Source organism: Aplidium turbinatum, chromosome 6 (assembly GCF_918807975.1).
Source record: "Aplidium turbinatum chromosome 6, kaAplTurb1.1, whole genome shotgun sequence".
Classification (NCBI taxonomy): domain Eukaryota; kingdom Metazoa; phylum Chordata; class Ascidiacea; order Aplousobranchia; family Polyclinidae; genus Aplidium; species Aplidium turbinatum.
In genome coordinates, this window is record NC_137477.1 from 29,885,165 (window position 1) to 29,904,191 (window position 19,027).

Here is a 19,027-nt window from a genome sequence, read left to right on the forward strand (position 1 = left end):
CATTCAGGTGAAAGTGCACATATTCACGTTTATTTTGGCAAGATCATTCAGTTGGAAGCGAGCTACCGAGTGGATGTGTGTCTCGTGCAATTTTATCCTATTTATATTGTGCTTTAAATCACTATTTTTTTTTTCTAGACCACTACTATGTTTGGCATTTATTGTTTTAAGTTGTGATGGTCAGAAATAAAAACAAACTGAACTTGTATATCAGTTCAGTTCTAAATGATTCGTTGAGCAGACGCCTCTTACTATATGTATCGCAGGCCTATTTCAAATATCATTATCATTTCAATCCCTGATTTCAACAAGCTCTTTGCATGCACAGCAAACTCATGTGGTTTATTATCATATTTGTCCACCCACGACAGCTCAGTTGGTTAGCGCGTGACTTCGTGAACGAAGAAGCTTCAAGATCAAGCGGCGCTGGTTCGACTCTCGGGGTGTGCGCTTGAGCAACGTATTCTAAGGACTGCTCTCCATTCAGCGGCACCTAGTGAATGGAATACTTTCCCGGTAACAAGACTTCAACAATAAAAAATGAATCAATACGAAATCAATATAAACTACTCCAAGATCTTAGGCTATAGGCTACAGTATAAAACGTAGCAGATTTAAAAGTGCGGTTTCACACAATGCTTCTTAGCTCTGTAAAAAATCATCGTTGGAAACTTTTTATCATTTATTGCGGTACATCTAAGTACGGTATACTGTACTACGAAAGCTTATAAATCATTTACACATTCAAAAACAGCCATTTCGAAACATGCCCTTGTCCAAATTAACTTTTTACTCAAGTGACACTACCAAGCATGATGTTGGACTTTTGATTTATCATTAACTTCAACATAGAACAGTGAATTTAATGCTAAACAAATTTTGGAGTGTACCAACTAATTCACAAAAATATTTCAAAATAGTCTACGTTCGTCGCAATTGAAACGAAAAAGCTTTTATCGGGAAGCAAGAGCTTGTCACCCAGCGATAAAATCATGCGCTGTGTTCTGATAATGCAAGAATTGGCAGTGATCAAATTAACTTCATAATTTACAGCGTACACTAAGTTTGGATTTCAATTGTGAGGCAGTAGCTTACATGGATCTATAATCTAGAAGCATCAAAAAGTTGCATGACTTCCGAAATGATTGATAACTTTTGAGGAAAAATGTAGAAAATTGTGCAGTGAAGAGGTTGTGGGTTTGGTTTTCAATCTTCATCCTCAGACTGACAAAGCCTTGTTATTCCTGGTAGTTTTGCATACTTGTAGACTTGTACTGTGTAGTAGAGGCTTTTGACGCAGGGTCGGTTACCGAGATTGAGTGAAGTTTCCGATTATTGAAGTGTTGTTGCCGGAGAGGTTTGAATCGGAAGCGGATGACGCTTGGTAACGAAGTTATTAAAAAGGTTATGCTCATTGCTCAGTGTACTTTCTCCGTTAAACATAACCTTTAGACTTCGTTTATGATCACAAAAGAAGTTCAAATCCACATACAGTATACCAAAGAACAAACGTAATCATCAACAAACCAGCAATCGAGCGCGTCATAATACATTCTGACGTAACAACTTCGGAAAGCTTGTTTTCTTTTTAGTGACAAACAATTTGATGCATCTTGACTCAAGATTCTTGAGTCAAAATTCAGTGAACAAATGAACAAGTTTTGAGTCGAGGTTCAGAATAAATCCAGCTTCGAAAATACGAGAATCAACTTTATTGATTACAAACCGAAAGGGAGTGAAAGGAAAAGTGATACAGTAGTGCAATACATAACACTGAAGTACGTATAAAGTTAGAGCATCAAAGTAGAGTTAATTGTCAGCTCAAGGTTCTGGCGTGGCGGCGAGAACAACGCAACAAGTTGATGACGACACATTACGGTCAGCTCTTGTTTAAACCTGTGTAGATGGGACTGGGTCGTAATCGTTTAAGTTCAGTGCTTGTCGTTTCCTGGACGGCTTAGTTGGAGCCGCATGTGGTCGCCATTGAACTTTGTTTGGTTCTTGCGGAAAGGATGCGCTTTCCTGGAGTAGAACAAGTTCGGTTTCCGAGTAAAATAACTTAGAATAAGCTTTTGATTGGTGCTAAAATTTTGGATATTTGTAAACATGACTAAAGTAAACGTCTACGAATCGAAACGACAAGTTAACAACTGAACAGTTCTTCTATTGGTGCAAAATTGGGTCAACTTTAGTCCACATAATTTTAATTTAGGAAAAATCGTGAACATAACTTTCCAACTAAGGGTTACTTTATCAAACAAACCACGCAACAAACTATAAAACCAATAAATTACCTCGCTTGCACTGTTGGTCATGTCGCTGTCTATAGTTGTTCTTGTCACTGAGGAATAGCAGCTAAAAAAATACATCAGATATGAACTCAAAACTTTGAAAAATGTGACGGGTTTTTAACTGTTTCTTGAGCCGTCGGTAATCAGAAATGGTATGATGGTTCCTCAAAATTTACTTTCCAACCGGTGCCCCACTATGTAGTGACTTTGTTGATGTAACAAAAACTATAATTAAACTCAATGTAATCTGAACATAAAACCAAAGACAACAAATCTATTAGTTTCTGCTAAAATTAAAAAAAAAATACGAGAAAGACCTGGTTGGCCTTCTGTTAAGGGTCGTCGGACAACTCGGCAAACGACAACTCAGCAAGTACGTTTCAACATTCAACTCAGCATGTACGTTTCAACATTCAACTCAGCATGTACGTTTCAGCTACTGCCAAGTCAGCAAATGAAATTTACGTGCTCACGTCGGACGTGCTTGGTCATCGCTCGTCAAACTCATTTTGCTGGCTTGTGACATGCCAAGTTTCGAGTTGCTCAGTTTCATCATTTACCAACTTTAGTAACTTGCTCAAATGTTGCTAATTCGGTTGTCACTTGCTCAGTCCGCAACTGCTGACTTGTAGGAGACTCTGTGCTAAGCACATCTGTTATTTTAATCATCACTGATTTCAGACTCCGTTTTCTCCGTTACTCCGATTTCAAGTCATGTCTAATACAGTATAAAATGTGTAAAATAAAATGTGTAATAGAAGTTTTTACTCGTCTTCAGTATCTTCAATGGAGCTGACCCATCGGCTGGTGTCGGATCCGATTGACTGCGTCGACCCCAATCTCGATGCCTTCGTGGAAGAGATGCTGGACACGTCGCTTGGCAACACTGAACGCTTTGTTGCAGGACCAGCCAGGGAGTCACACGATGCTGCGAGTGCACGATGCTGGCGCTTGTTCGCTCTGAATGACGTCACATATTCATGTTCAATTTTGGCATCTCTGATTCATTATGCGTCGGATGTGAGATCTATAGGACACTGGTTCAAATCCTCACTGAGGCACGTTTCAACACATATAATAAAAAACACTAGAACACTTACCTATCATATGTATATAAAGAATATTAAGCAAAAGCACTCACAGTGTCGACGACGTAGGCATCTTAGTGTTTGGACCGTTCATGTTGCCTTTACAGCAGAACACCGATGTTTTGCTGCCTAACGTTGAACTGATATAGATCGCTCCTTCAGTGATGGCAGATCCAAGGTACCTAGCGCTGAAAAGAATAAAGAGTGGAAAAAGTTAGAAGTTATTTGTGCAATAAGTTAAACCTGCAGATGGAGTCAGTAACATTGTGCTATAAATATTGAACATTCACGTGGCATCAGGAATTAAACTTAAGATCGAAATCGTTTATCAACAAACAAATGATTTCTTTTATAACACACCCCTCAATTATGACTGAGATTTATAGCGAAGAAGTTGATGTGTGCAGTTGCATTGCAGAACTTTTCCACAAGGAGCAAGTTCGCAACGTACATGAGCGATACAAGTGCGCCCGACGTGGAAGTAATCAACGTGTTGCAATTAAAAAATGAAATAAGTTTGAAATAAATTCAACAGAAAGAAACTTTTAAAGAATTTCAAGCTATTAGATAAACTGTGAGTCAAACTTCACCAACAATTTAGAAAGAAATAAACCAACCCTGGAAAAGAGAGATAAGCTTGATCCAGGGCTGCACTCTCAGCAGAAGAGCTTCCGTCAACACCAATGCGGATGATAGCAACAGAGTTGAATTGAATAATGACCAGGTAGGGATCACGATACTCTGCAACATGAACGATCAGTTTTGCGTCAGATCACCTGGGATGAAGTAAGCAGTCATCCATTCGGCTTACATTGATACAGCTTCCGCAGACGTTTAATAAAAATAAACACAGGCTGAAATGCTGACTAGGTTGATGCGCTTCAAAGTAAACCACGCGTCACAGCTTCCATGGTAATGTCACTCTTTTGACATGTAGCCACTAAAAGCAAATACAAAAATGACGTGTCATCTTTCTGCAAGCTTCAAGCTTTTTACATGCGCTCAACACGACATTTCCAATAGTAATGCGCTGCACATCTAATCATACTAGTGTCACATTCTATTGCGATACCCTGTCAACGGTCGTATTACGTCATAGAAAAAGTAGAAATTGAAAGGGAGTAGCGTCAGTAGATGAGGACACTTCGGCAGAGACAAGATTTTAAACAGCAACATCACTCACCAAACGCTAGAGGCATTCGCGGCCACGTTATTCGCCCACTCCTGGTTTGACGACCGAATCCATCCACAAACACACCGAACTCTGAGGAACAAAATCAAGGCGGTTGCATTCACTTGATCGACATGCAATTGACAAAACCCGCGCGGACAAAAGTACAATTTCTTAAAATGTCACACAAATTGCGCGTAAACTGCAAACAATAAGCCAAGGTTTACAGGCAAAGCTTAATCCGTCATTAAGCCTTTAATGCCAAAACATTAAAAGTTAAAGATCCATGTTTACTACCAGAGTAGACTGTGCATTGTGCAACCGTCCACAATGTAATTGGCAACTGTTGATCTGAATGGAGTTGGCAAAGTAATGAATGACTTAAAATAGCAGTTACCGTGAAAACAAAGAAGAAACTCTTGCTTTCCTCGTCGCTGCTTAATTTTCAAAATTGAAACAGGAAACACGCTGCCGTCATCACAAGATGTCGCTACAATCTCTTCGTTATTAATAAATTCTGAAAAAATACAATCGGCTTAGGCGGCGCAGTGGTATTTGAATACTGGAAAGCTTGGGCGTTCATCAAGACAAATTATCCTTTCTAGCACTAGTTGCAACGTTCATCTGATGAAGGATGAATTGTTTCCTATCACTTTCATCAGATAAACATTGCAACTAGTGCTAGAAAGCAGTGGTATTTGGTTAGGTTAGCACACAGGTTGCCAGCTCACATGTCGACAAGCATTGTATCTAAAACACCGTAACATACTCACAAGTATAAAAACCAGGCAACGTTGTATCGATTCAGAAAAAACGGTTGAGCAGATGTAGAATTATGGAAAGACCACAATTAAAATGAAAACAACTTAGATTATAAGGAGCTTACGTCACTATATGAGAAATATGGAAAATTATTCTATACTTTATAGCTCTACGATAAGAAAACACAACACTCGGTTGCAATGATGTTGGTGGCGAGCTAGACTTTCAAATAAAGGCTGGAGAGCGGAGATTCAATGTGATGTGCGGGAGCAATCAACAGAACACATGATGACGTAATTGAACAACTCGTTTTCAAGAGGCTCGCGACAGTTACAACCGAATATAGAATATACGATATCATAGTTTTGATACCATCAGTTTTGAAGTCGGTAAGATCGATTTCGTAGAATGTGCTTGTTCCAATGATAACGCTGCATGCAGTGAAGATCATGCATGTGCAAGGCTCTGTCGTTGCGATCTCCTGGAAAATGAACTTTGTTAATCTCAACAGCTTGCGATGAAAAATGTAAAATGCAAGTCAAAATAATAACTATGAATTATATTAGCCTAAGCTAATTCACTTTTTCAAACGTACAAACAAGCGATGCATTTTGAAGAAACTTAACTTTGAAACGGAATAGCACAGATTCTTTTTTGTTCCGACGGCCACTACAGGCAACTAATTAAAAAGGCCGGCTTATACGGAACACAACAGCTCACCTTTCTCTTGCAGAACTTCTTCAACTTGTCATTATATTTGAGCACCGTGATATTGGAAGCACACGCAACACACAAGTAATGTAATCCTTCAGCTTGGCCAACACTGAACAAATGGCAACCCTGCATTTCCTCAATGGATTGTGGCGATGCTTTACCCCTCTCCATCTGTGTTGAGTGTTTTTATTCATTTACATGATATGTATTGGTAAAATTGAATTTCAAGAGTTTCCAATTTTGTACTTTTGTTTATCACAACTTTTCTGTCTTTTTCTGGTTAGATTTCCTGCATTGATCACACAATCTATGTTTCCTGTTTCGGTAGGTTTACCAACTAGAGCAAAGATTTAAACTCAAATTGCTCTGAGGGCCAAATAAACACTTGTAAATGAATCTGAGGGCCGCAATACACAATTAGAAGTCAGTAAACAAAATAGCGCAGTTAAAATACAATAACGGACCTGAAGATTAAAAATCTTGCCATCAACTTTCAAAAAGCGCGGAAAAACTAAATCCTAGATTCCTAGAAGAACTGAGTTCCGCAAATACCAAGATTAATATTGCGATAACGACACAATAAGTGAATATTAAAGGCAATTTGATTGTGATGTAACAATACGAGTTTCTAGCAGCAAGAAAATAGAGCGACAGCAGTACTAAAGAGTCATGTGAAGTTTGAAAGGCGTTTTCAGATTTTTGAGAAATTCTACTGTGAATTTTATCTTTCTACATCTATAGAAAAAATATTTATTGTAATTCATTGTTAATTATTTCAAAATTTAAAAATGCATCGCGATTCGCGGGCCGCACCAAAAGTCTTCGCGGGCCGTATGTTTAAGACCCTTAAGCTTGAGAGATGTAATTTACCCTCACAAACAATCTCAATGCCAGTTGAAAGCCACCGAGTTACATTAAACCAGTGGTTTTCAACCAGGGTTCCGCGGAAACCTAAGGTTCCGCCAGTAAGTCTAGGGGTTCCGCAAGTTACATTCAAATCCGAGAGTACATTTTACTATTATATGCATATTGTTTAAATATAATCAAATATTGATTAGGCTTTCCATTTTTAATAAATTAGCTATTTCGTGTGTGTCTGTCAAACACACGACTCAATATTAAAGACTTGTGCAAGAAACACCAGGCTCAAGTTTCTCATTGAATTTTTATGAGAATAAATGTAATTTTTTACAGTTTGTATTTTTATGGTACATAAATAAATCTGAACATGAGTATTTTAATTCAATTTTATTAATCAAATGATGTTTTTTGCATAAGGAAATTAAATAATTGAACAGGGGTTCCTCGAGCTTTTGGAATGTTTCATTGGGTTCCGTTCCACCAAAAAGGTTGAAAACCACTGCATTAAACCAACTGAGAAAAATATCTGAACCGATATATGATCATATCAAAGCTACAGAAATAACTAGAGAACTCCTGGTAGCGGGTTATACTCCGAGCCTCAACAAAGATAAGACAAACACAAACACAATAGAATACGACGTTTGCCCATTAAGACTTTCATTCGTTGTTGCTCGTTATTTCAAGTCACAATATTCTTTAATAGCTGCTTCAAAATGATTCCACACAACAGATATCAACTCACCGAAGACACATCGAGAGAGATCAGTCTATGCTTCTGTCCTTCAATCGCAAGAATTTGTGACTTTCCAAGAGGAGCCATTTGGAAGACACCGGACACTCCTTCCACTTTCCTCATGTTGGATCGGGATGATACGGAACTAGTACTTGGAGAGAGGAGGTACAAGCCTTCGTCACAACCGAATAAAGTGCTCTGTTAAATCATTGAGGTCAGGTGTCGTGTTTGGTGGAAAGCCATGGAAGGTTTCGTCAGAAAATGTAACAAAGTGTTCAGGTCGAATAAGCCACGCGAGTGAGACAATAATAATTTGAGATTGCTTGCACGCATGATTTCATACATTTCCTGATACTTTTTGCACACTTCACTTCTTTGTTTGCAGGGTTCAAGCCTGTCGAAAATTAAGCTTCATTTTGAGTGTTGCCATAGATACCGGGCGGTTGAGATATACATGATTGAAGAATTGATGCAACTTACCTTGTTAGAGATGGGGAGGGAGCAGTTCATCTCTAATTTCTCGTCGCTGAGCAGAGCAAGGATTTCGTTGCCCAAAATTTTCTGAACAAATTCCAGTAACAACAATTTATTCTAAAATGCCAGTTGCCGCCAAATACGTTTCTTGGGACTCGTTTGGTAATAATACACAAGACAGCTAATTTTATTATTCTACAGAAACAGTCGAAAAACGTCGAAAAAAGTTTCAGTGTTTAAATAACCTTTTAACATTAACTGAACTGCAAGTATTGAGGCGCGCAGGGTAAGCGAATATCTTTCTTAAAACTTGTAAATTTCAAAAAGTTGTAAAAAAAATCAGTAAAATGAACACAAATGATTAAACGCCGTATGATCAGGTGGTCAAGATTTAATCAAACCATGTGTACAAGACTCCGTTATATGTTGGTAAAGTGTGATAATGTTGTGGACTAAAACGCTGTCAGGACTGGCAGAAACACCAACATACAACATGATGTGAATAATCAACTAACCGCGTCAGTCGAGATGTGTTTGGTTTGGTTGTGCTTGACCGCGATGCCTTCAAGCTTCTCCACCCACAAATGCTTCTCTGCGTATCCAGCGGCCAAGAAATACACGGACCTGGCAGGCCAGCACGAGTTAGCTGCACCCGTTTGTACTTTGAAAGCGTACGTGAGGTCTGGAAATGAAGTTCAAAAAGCAAGGCTGAAAATGGTCAAACGTCAAAACCATTTGTAAGTGACAATCATGAAAAATTAACTGAGTTTTAGAATTTTAAATGACGATGATTACGTGTTTCCACACATAATGACACTGATCAACACGAAATTTTATAAGACAAACTAACAATCACTTCCAATTTCAAGTACATCTGGTTGAGTACATCGAATCTGAAATCAAAATTTGCCTATCACGTCACGATTTCATGATAATCCACTTTTTGTTCTTTTTCCAACAAATAGAAAATATTTTGTGGAGCTCATTGTCTCCAACATTGTATTTATGACACAGCAATTAGCTTAACATTACGATGTAAGAGTTGTAATTGTTCGAGATAATGCAATGGGTGTTTCGATTTTGTGACATCATAATCTGTCATAATTGACTGCTGGTTTTATCCCTTTCAAGGTGTTATATCAATAGGGGACTGTCATTGTCTTTGAGGTTGTTGCCATACTTGTGCTGTAATAAATATTTATATGTAGCCAGTGCTATGCTTGGTCAAAAGAAGTATTGTTTTTGGGAGCTTGAGCTGAACAAGGGAGAGCTTTCAAATTGCTCCATGTTATTAACATAGCTGGCAAGAGCGACTGCAACAAGTATGACAAGGGGTCCCAAACCACAAGGTCGCGACCAAGTACCGGGTCACGAAAAGGTTGCTACCAGGTCGCGAGAACACGTGGTCAAAATGGCCGACAAGAGTGCGAGTTAGTTGAAAGCATGTTTTCAGCCTTAAAATAAATGGATTACAGTGAAAACAATTGAAACCATACACTTTGTACGTACAAATAAATTTTATCTATATAGCCCAACCTTGCTGTACCTATCAAAAGCTATCTATCAATGTCGCAAAAATTGCCACCATTGTTCTTAGGGTTTATGTCATACTTCCGAAGTAGTTCTGCTCCAATACTCCACCTGGAGCAGAACTACCTCGAATTATGATGCTGTGATGTAGCAAAGATGCTACTTTATGTTTTTTTGAAGACAAGCCCGATGTCAGCAGCACGTGGTAATTAACTCGCAGCATTTTATGTTTCGACTCATAGCACTTAGCAATATAGATTACAAAAATTAAGTTACTTAAAAGAAATATGACCAAGAAGCAGATTGCGCTTGAGCATTACTTTGATGGAAACAACCAAAGAAAAAATATAGAAAATGTCGAGACAGCCACGCTTGCAGCGATGTATAGAGAAGCTGCTTTTAATCGAAAATATGATGAAACTTATCTAAAATTTAGTTTCGTTGCTGCAGGTGAACAATATGCTCCAATTCTAATGAGTCTGATTTACGGAGGTAGACCTAAACTCGCTAACGAGTTAATGAAGCCATCAAAACTACTGCGGCATCTCGAAACAAAGCAAAACTAAAACTAAATTTCAAGCATGAGCACTGAGCAGTTTAGTGACATTGTTGAGAACATACTCAAAGCATTGGTTTGCTTGTTAACATTCTTGTTGACTTTTTATCATTGTTTTTGATTCTCGAAATTTTGTTGTAGGGTACCGTACTGAAAATAACCGTATATGGTGCTCACTGATGAAAACTTGACGTGATAGAGAAAATCTGACTTCAGATTTGAGATCAGCAGCCAAAACTGAGCTGAAAACATCTATTTTCAAGTTTTATATCAAATTTGTTTTTTAGGTCAGTGAATTTGGTTCATGATCATTGCAAAAGGTGTTATTTTTTATCATAGAAACGATACTAAGAGTATGTTAATGAGTAATTGAAATGTCGCTCTGGCATTTACTGCACCCAAATCAAGTAAGAAAGTCAATAACACAACCATACGCATGAACCTGCATTGAAATGATTCAATCTTCTTCTCATGATAAAGCGAAGTGTGAAAACGAACTCACCCATTTTTGAAGTGCCTGGGAGTTCTGATTGGCTAACATCCGTCTGAATAAAGGCCGCTTGCGTCAAGTCGATGACGTCATCTTTGTCACTGACCTTAGACGGGGACTTCGCGGTGGGTGGGGCTATACGTACATGGCCGGAGGAGATACGCACTGACTTCAAGACCCAGGAGTCATCGCCGCATAGAACTGATCACGTGATACAAAGAACGAAGAGTTACAAATTCAAAAAAAAGTTAACGTGGTTTGTGGCTATGCGCAAGACTATTAGAGAACCAATATCCTCGATAAAATCCCATGTCAAGCCGGTGACCTGCAAGGGCAGTCTATTTTGCTCAAGACCAACAGGAGTATTTCAAAACAACTGCATGCCATCGCGATTTACAGTACATCATTAAGCTATTATGAAAATGGCAGTTTTCAAAGTATTTAGTTGAATTGAGAAGGGGAAAAGTATTTGCATTTTCTGCGTAAATTTGCCAAAGAAGTTGTAAGTTTGTGAATAAAGTACAGAAAAAAATAGAACAATACACATTTCGTAAGGTTAGTTGATATCGAGAACACGAAAATCCAAAGGCAAAATTTGGAATACACGTCTACAAGGGAAATCACATAAATTTAAAGGAACTTCTTAATTAGGTGTAGGTACGCCAATTGTGATCGTAAGTAATAACCCACCTTTAAGTTTTCCGTGAAACTGGTCAGAACTGGTTCCTTTGAACACGCACGTGATGGGAGAAGCAGCTGACTTTGTGCCTTCCTTGAATTGTTGGAATAATCCACCTATAATGGAATTACTCACTGATGCATGTTACATAGGAAATAATGGAATGTCCATTATAATGTAACGTTAAAAAACATTTGGAGATGCAGTTAAAATTATGAAGCAAACTGTAAGCTCATCATTTAACTCAGGGGTTCGCAAATAGTGGGTCGCGACCCAACCATCCACTGTGGGTCGCTAAACTGTTTAACTTAGCCTACTACAAATATAACTTCTTTGGAAAAAATTAATACAATTGTATACTCTTTGATGTGATACGTTTCATGAAATTTTATACAAGAAAATTTATCCTTTTAATGGTAGTGCAGTAGTCCCTGCTTATTAAGTCCATTTTGGTCCATTCTGGAATTACTGAAGGTATAGAAGTGGCAGAGAATCGTCTCCTCGCTTTAGTAGGCCTAGCCGCTTAATAGGCCCAAAATTGTCCGGTCCCAGTGTGGGCGTAATAAGCGGGGACGACTGTATTGAAATTGATATTAAATTGCTAAGTATTTAGAGCTTCGGTAGAGAGTTTGTTTTGTTGAACCATAGGCATACGAAGCCGAGCAACGTTATCAAGTTTAACATCTTCAAGTTTATTACATTTACATAAACACAAAACTACGCAACAAATTAAATATCGAACGTTTTCGACATCACAAGATGTCCTCTTCAGGAATAATAACATATATACAATTTTACTACATCTGAATAAAATACAATGGTTATAATAACTATAAACAGGAAAAAACAAAAAGTGCACAGTACTTCTGACTAGCTCACACTCAACGATATAGGCTCTGCAGGAATCAAAGGTAACTACATCAAAAGGTGTTAAACAGATCACATGATGTGGTAAAAAAGGCAAAGTGCAAAAAACTTATTTTAAAATACCGAGAGCAAGAAAGATGAGCCGCAAGCATACAATTGTCTGTTCAAAGGTGGATTGTTACGTTTTATGTACAAGGCTTCTAAGATTTTAGTTTGATACTCAGACCTGCCTCTGGATATGATCTCAAATTGTTTGATGGAAACGTTGTTTTTACATTCTGTACACGAGAAAATGTGATCTTTAATAGCACTTTTCTGTATGGAATTCAAATTCAAGTGTTCCCCAGCTCTAGCCGATAAATGTCTTGTTGACATACCGATGTATGTCAGGCTTGCATCACGCAAACAACTGAATTTATACACAACATTGGAACATAAAGCAAAAGGCGTAGGTGACTTTAGCTTGAAATATCTGCCTACTTTGAACGTTCTATATACAGGGTAAATGTCACAATCGAATTTGTTTTTAACAATTTTAGCTAGATTTTTTGAAAATCTTACCGAATCTTTTCCCAAGAATGGTACAGTATATCAAAAAGTTGCTAAAATTGTCTTCTTCTGGTATATCTTTTGGTTTTTTATCCAAAAAAGCTTTCAATACTTTATCAAAGAACGTGCTAAGTATTTTGCGCAAAATTATATGCTTCTGAAACGTTTGGGTCGCAAAGATTTAGAACGATTGTTTTTTGGGTCGCGCCAACAAGTATTTGCGGACCTCTGATTTAACTGAACAAAACCGATTGAAGTTGAACATTCAGATTAAATCATGATTTTTCAACAACAAAAAATCGTTAAACACAGATCCCAACCAGTCAAGGCAAACGTTAAGTTAAATACTCAGATGAAGCAGCTCCAGATGTGAGTTGTTCTTACCAGGCAATCCACAGGTATTAGTGATGCTCTTCCTGCACTTGGTGTGGCAGACAACTGAACATTCCGAGCATTTCAAAGCGGAGTGACCAAAGTAGATGGTAGCGAGACAAACGGAACATCGTACAGCTTTGTGACACACCCAGCTTGAAAGTCTGTATGTTGTACGCAAAGAAAATATTATCTTGCGAAACAGAAACTATTCTCAAACAAAAACTACTTCTTTTTGGTGAATGTGTGTGAACTATTTTCTTTGATCAAAATTTCTAATTGTACGTTATTTGCTCACAATTGAGCAAATAAATGCGCAATACGCATTGAGAATGCGCAATGCGCTGTGAGGAAGCACGTTGCGGTAATGCGCCAAACGTCAGAGAAGCATCTAAATTCTTAAACATTCCTAAGACCAGTTCTGGCAGAACACGAAAATCATACAAAGTGTATTTCATCATCAACGTTTTCAGAGCAGTTGATTGTAAACATCCAGTAATTATCTCAGTATTCAAGAAAACACCTGTGGGGGATATTATGATGCATCCGAGGCTTGGAACGTAATTTTCCACTTTTTGGAGAAGTGGCTCCGTCTACGGATGAACACGCTGGAGACTTCACGATGGCGGTAATGGCGGCGATAGATCCAGGACTAAGAGGAGTCTCCATTCCGTGCTTCATCCGCTTCACTGAAAGATGACGTTTTAACGAGTGATTGCATTGATTGGAAAGAAAGGTTTGTCGTGACAACGTCCATAAGACACTGGTGGCTTGAGCTACTTTTTGAAAATTTTAAAAGATTTTGTGTAATGTATTGAAAAATGATTTTATTGACAATGTTGGTATTAAATTCGGTCCAACGATTTGACGAAATCTATTTCAAAATTATTGTGAAACAATTTCTGCCTGTGCGGTCAAGAATGACTTGCAATTGTTCATTGTGGAGTCAGACTCGCTTCAGCAAATTTGACTTAAAATACCTTTGGAGTTGGTAACTTGCAATTCTGATCGCAGAACATTGACTTGCTCCTGCAGCCGCACATTAGAAGATTTTTCTTCTTCGAGCAAGTCACACAACTCCCGATACTGCAACGGGGCTTGGTACAAAGTTGTCTTTTTCTGTTGACCACGATAGATTGTTATTAAATACAAAAACAAAACCGCAAATACAACCGACTAAAAGGATATAATGATTAGAAACATATCTCAAAGACTAAAACCGAGTTACATGTGAATGTTATTTGCAAGATTCTGTACCTTTTTCTTCTTTTTATCGGCTGGTTCCAGCTCCTCTACTCTTGATTGCAAGAAGTCGATGAGTTTCGCTTGCTGGGCTCCCTGGCAGTTCAACCTCATCAGTTCATGGGAGAATTCCAACTGAAAAAAGAATTTGATGCATTCACAACATACTTACAATAAAATCACTGACTTTGTTCTCGCGAATAGCTGAACCTACAAACACCTAGTTGGTAAGTAACAAAATGGTCTGATCAAGCAACAATGGTTCGACCTTCGCAATGGGCGGCTGAGCAGGGTACCTCAAAGGAAATTTTCATTTAGCACAACAATTTTAAGCAGAAACACTTCGTGAAATGGTGAAAGAACTACTGCTACAAAGTATCTCTTAAAATTCTGTCATTTTTGGGATACCTTTAAATTGCTAACCGTTTTATCCATGCAGTGTTCCCCAAAGGCTGCATTTACTACAGAAGACCCCACTCCCTTCAATGCCAGTTAAGCATCTGGGCTTCACCGAGATGTCTTCCCGAGGGTTACAGTTCTCCTGCTAACCTCACCCCATCTCAAAATGACACATTTCAGTGGTTCTTTCACGCTTTACAATGTGTAATATTAAGATAAGTGAAGATGAGTCTTGAAGTTAAAATTACGCGGCACAAAACGTAGTCTTGCCTGCAGCTGCTAGCCGACTGCTGCGGCACACAATACGTGCCTACCAGTAACTTGGTGACAATTTAAAGTCAGAATGTCCTTTCTGTTGTGTACGCACATTTAGTTATTTTGAGCCTAAATGTTTGTTATCTAGACAAGTTGTATTATAAGATAATTTGAGCGTTTTAACCAAGTGACATCGATGTAGGCTATCAATCACTTTCATTTCACAATGTCCATCTCAGTAATTGGCACTGTGTGAGCAGTGTTCATCTGTCAGCAAACCTGCTCGGGAGTAGTTTCAAAGAAGCTTTGAAGAATTTGAAAATAAACCTTAAAGTTATTAATATAATAGCGATGATGAATCATTGCCTTAAGAGTGACCTCTAATGTTTACACAAACATTAATAACTAACTAAGACAGCAATCAAGTCAAACATGGAATAAAAGATTTAAGATTTAACACCCCTGTGTAAACGTCCGAAAGTTTTCTTTACCCAGCATGAAACTGTCCTCACCTTTTCAGTGTCGACCTTGTTTTGCATTTGAGTTTTCTCTCTTTCCAGTGCGTCGCATCTATCCACTTCCATGTGCAGATTCTGTTCCATTCTCTTCAGACTTTGATGAAGAACTTCTTGATCTGCACGGAGCTTATCAACATCATCTATGCTGCGTTCGTGAACTTGTTTCTCCATGGCGAACTTACGTTGAAGAGCGGCCGTGTTCAGCTCCAAGTTCTTGTATTTTCTCTCCAAGTTTCTATTCTGTAAATTTGAGAAAATAATTTGATCGATAGTAAGTAATAAACAAGTTTTAATATTAGAATTGGATTTTGGGGAACGTTAGATTAAAATAGTGAATTCAACTTTGGCACTGCAAACAAAAACAGCAAATCGGACTAAAAGTTTAGTTTGTGCACTTTCAAATGATTTTTTAAGGTTTAAAACCTCACACAACTTTTTGTGTTGTTGGGATACATGTGTGGTTTTTTGAGTCATTTTCTATTTCAGATGCAAACTACAACTAGGCTTTAAAACACCATCAAGCGCTGGTGATAGTTCAATGTTTGTAACATTTCAAGTAGAGTGAGCAAAGCATCAAACGTTTACAACTTATTGCCTGCAGCAATAACAATTAAGTTTCGTATTTACGAAACCTTGACTGCATGCACAAATGTTATTACTTTTGTGCCGTTCTGCAGTGGCAGTGCAACATACTTCGTACTGCTGGCCGTTTAGAAAAACCTTACCTCTTCGATCACTTCGTGCAGTTTATTCATCTCATTTCGCAATTCGATCTTCAACTCAGTGATCTGGTCAGAACTAGTTTGATCCAGTGAAAACAACTCAGCCTTGAGTTGATGCTTTGATGAGTTCAGCTTTTGTTTCAACTCTGAGCAGCTTGACAAAGCTTCATCTCTGAAAAAGTAACTGGGCGAACGTTAGCATGTGAGATGCTTCCCCCTAATTTGACGTAAGTCATTTTTCTAAAATATTTCAACTAAAACACCAAGATGTTGTGTTCATCAAAATGAGTGAAAAAGCTTTTACAGTTTAGTAGCAGCTCAGGTATATTTTCAAAGCTAAACAGTGTTGCAACTGTGTGCTTCGGAGCACGTCTTTTAGGTGCAGACAGTTTTGGTCTCCCAAATAGGCGCGCACACTGGGCATTTTTTAAATTCGATTTCATTTCGTTACCTTAAAGACGTGGACCCGTGTATTTTAATGTCTGCATTCAAAGCTTCAAAGTAGTTTTGGTTTGAAGGTTAAGCTTACCGTTCAAGAGCGATGTTGTTTTGCTTTTCTATCAATTGGTTGTTGAAACATTCGAGATCTTCTACTTGCTTCTCCAGCAACAAACAAGTTTCCTTCAGAGTAGCCACCATCTAGCACAAATGTGATGACAAACGCTGGTGAAGTGACAGATACGGAAATGCATTTTTCACAATTCAATTCAATTTATTATGATACATTATGATGATATAGCAGCGTGTTTTTCGTATTGGCGCGTTTTTCGTATTGGCGCGTATGTTGCACGATACCTACTTTTTATTGATGCTATTTTAAGGCCAACTGTTTATATTGTAAATGAATTACGATGGCCATTTTTAACGTCGCCGCAAGTTAAAATGATATTAGAAAAGGTCAACTGAGTAATGAACATGAACGAGGCATGAACGTAATCTTGCAAGCCCAGTCGTAATTTGAAAGCAAAATATTTTTTATGCTTTTCGGCCTATCTATTTTTGTGGTAGTGAAAAGACCTACGACAAAAGCTTACGGGTGGGATTTACGGATTTTTATCAGAATAATCGAGCAACGAACCTTCGTATTTCGAGCTTAATGCATCACTTACATTTTCATGGTCCGACATTTTAGATGCTTTTGTTTTCAAATCCTCTTCTAACTTTTCCACCTTCCTGCACAAGCCCCTGTGTTCCTTCAAGGTGGTTTCTTGCTGGTTCACCAATTGGGAGTTGATTGTCTAATGGACGGAAATGATAATTTGTCATAAACGTTGAGAAAAGTGTCACTGACAGTAATAACGTAAAGCAAAACAAAGGGCTCTTTTTCGAAATGAAGAATTTGTCTGTGAAATGTTGATAAAGAAGGTGTTAAAAGCTTCAGCAAGTTTTAGAAGTTTTAGCAAAGGTCGAAAGCTTCAGCAAGTGTTAAAAGCTTCAGCATATGTTAAAAGCTTCAGCAAGTGTTACAAGCTTCAGCATGTGGTAAAAGCTTCAGCAAGTGTTACAAGCTTGAGCATGTGGTAAAAGCTTCATCAAGGGTTAAAAGCTTCAGCAAGTGTTAAAAGCTTCAGCAAGTGTTAAAAGCTTCAGCAAGTGTTAAAAGCTTCGGCATGCCATTTCTGTTGTTTTCGAAGTACAGTAGTTTACAGTTTATATAACATCTTCAGTGCACATCTGGACATTCAAGGGAAAAAAAAGTTGAATTTAAACTTGGAGACCTTGATTTGTATCAGGACAGAATGAAGTATAGAACGTTTTCGAAGGTTTTATTTTGATTTATGGAGTAGAATTGAAACATGGTATGACAGGATAAAAACCCAGGTATCTCTCAGTTCTTCCCTGTACAAGAAACGTAAATGGCAAGAGAGCTCAAGAAAACCAAGAAAACTTTTTAAGGAATTCTATTTTTCAATGTAAATTTAAACCAAATCTTAAGTAACTCATTAAACTAGCATGGCTATTTGGCTACATTACAATTGAAGCATAAAATAATTCCTGTTGTCTTAACGTCATGTCAGTATGAAATGTTTAGCTCATTACAGTGTTAAAGGCTGAACATTAACTGTCCGGGCATGAATTTGAAGTTATGTGGATATAATCTTTTTATGATTATGAAAAAGATATAAATGCACAATTGCACATTACATACCTGCATTTGATCCAGTTTGCTCTTGTATTCATCAAGTTGTGACTCCAGGGAGGACCGAAGATCAGACTCAACTGATAATGATCTTAAATTTTCCTCCAAGTTCTTCTTTTCTTTCTAATCAAAAAATGAGTCAAAAGTCAGTTTCTATTTATAATCTTATATTCCCAATGGCGCTTGCAAAACTCACCGACTTCCAACGAGAAATACAGTTATCTCAGATAAAATTGATTGTTGAATTATATTGCAGCAACAATGCCCAATTGTCCATTCACCGTCAGCACAACGGTTCGCACCAGAGTTTCAGTGTAACGACGTAAGCATAACGGTTCCACAATGTTCCAGAGTTTTTGAGAAAAAAAAGATTTATTTTTCTTTTACGCATGACCCCTTCGGCTTAATAGGTGTTCCGCGGTATTATAATGTTTAAATAAACTATGCAATATTGAACCTGCATTTGCGGTCCAGAAAACGCTAATTGGATTGAAAAACTTTTAAGTTGCAAGAGATGTTGTTGTTGGGCACATGCAAAAAAGCCTTTTTTTAAACAATTTCATGCTCAACCCTAGGGAAGTTTCTCTCTATTAGCTGGGCCCAGGCGGCCA

At 38.0% G+C, this 19,027-nt stretch overlaps 1 protein-coding gene across 2 annotated transcripts in view; it reads right to left on the reverse strand.

Annotated features, from left to right (window-relative positions):
- Positions 1-690: 690 nt before the first annotated feature.
- Positions 691-19,027, reverse strand: part of LOC145771959 (uncharacterized) — a 35,043-nt gene continuing 16,706 nt past the window's right edge. The window contains exons 21-43 of one of the 2 annotated variants that reach the window (XM_082583734.1): positions 18,426-18,539; positions 17,386-17,514; positions 16,806-16,915; positions 16,280-16,448; positions 15,549-15,794; positions 14,398-14,517; positions 14,121-14,259; positions 13,664-13,829; positions 13,153-13,304; positions 11,364-11,468; positions 10,686-10,874; positions 8,613-8,779; positions 8,104-8,184; positions 7,633-7,821; positions 6,033-6,197; positions 5,685-5,793; positions 4,948-5,067; positions 4,563-4,643; positions 3,997-4,120; positions 3,433-3,567; positions 3,060-3,251; positions 2,295-2,355; positions 691-2,022 (exon numbers count right to left, since the gene is read on the reverse strand). In XM_082583734.1, coding sequence (XP_082439860.1) covers positions 1,891-2,022; positions 2,295-2,355; positions 3,060-3,251; positions 3,433-3,567; positions 3,997-4,120; positions 4,563-4,643; positions 4,948-5,067; positions 5,685-5,793; positions 6,033-6,197; positions 7,633-7,821; positions 8,104-8,184; positions 8,613-8,779; positions 10,686-10,874; positions 11,364-11,468; positions 13,153-13,304; positions 13,664-13,829; positions 14,121-14,259; positions 14,398-14,517; positions 15,549-15,794; positions 16,280-16,448; positions 16,806-16,915; positions 17,386-17,514; positions 18,426-18,539 — 3,195 coding nt within the window. In that variant the 3' untranslated portion in view covers positions 691-1,890. Of the gene's footprint in view, positions 2,023-2,294; positions 2,356-3,059; positions 3,252-3,432; positions 3,568-3,996; positions 4,121-4,562; positions 4,644-4,947; positions 5,068-5,684; positions 5,794-6,032; positions 6,198-7,632; positions 7,822-8,103; positions 8,185-8,612; positions 8,780-10,685; positions 10,875-11,363; positions 11,469-13,152; positions 13,305-13,663; positions 13,830-14,120; positions 14,260-14,397; positions 14,518-15,548; positions 15,795-16,274; positions 16,449-16,805; positions 16,916-17,385; positions 17,515-18,425; positions 18,540-19,027 lie in introns of both variants that reach the window. The other variant, XM_082583735.1, reaches the window with a different exon arrangement.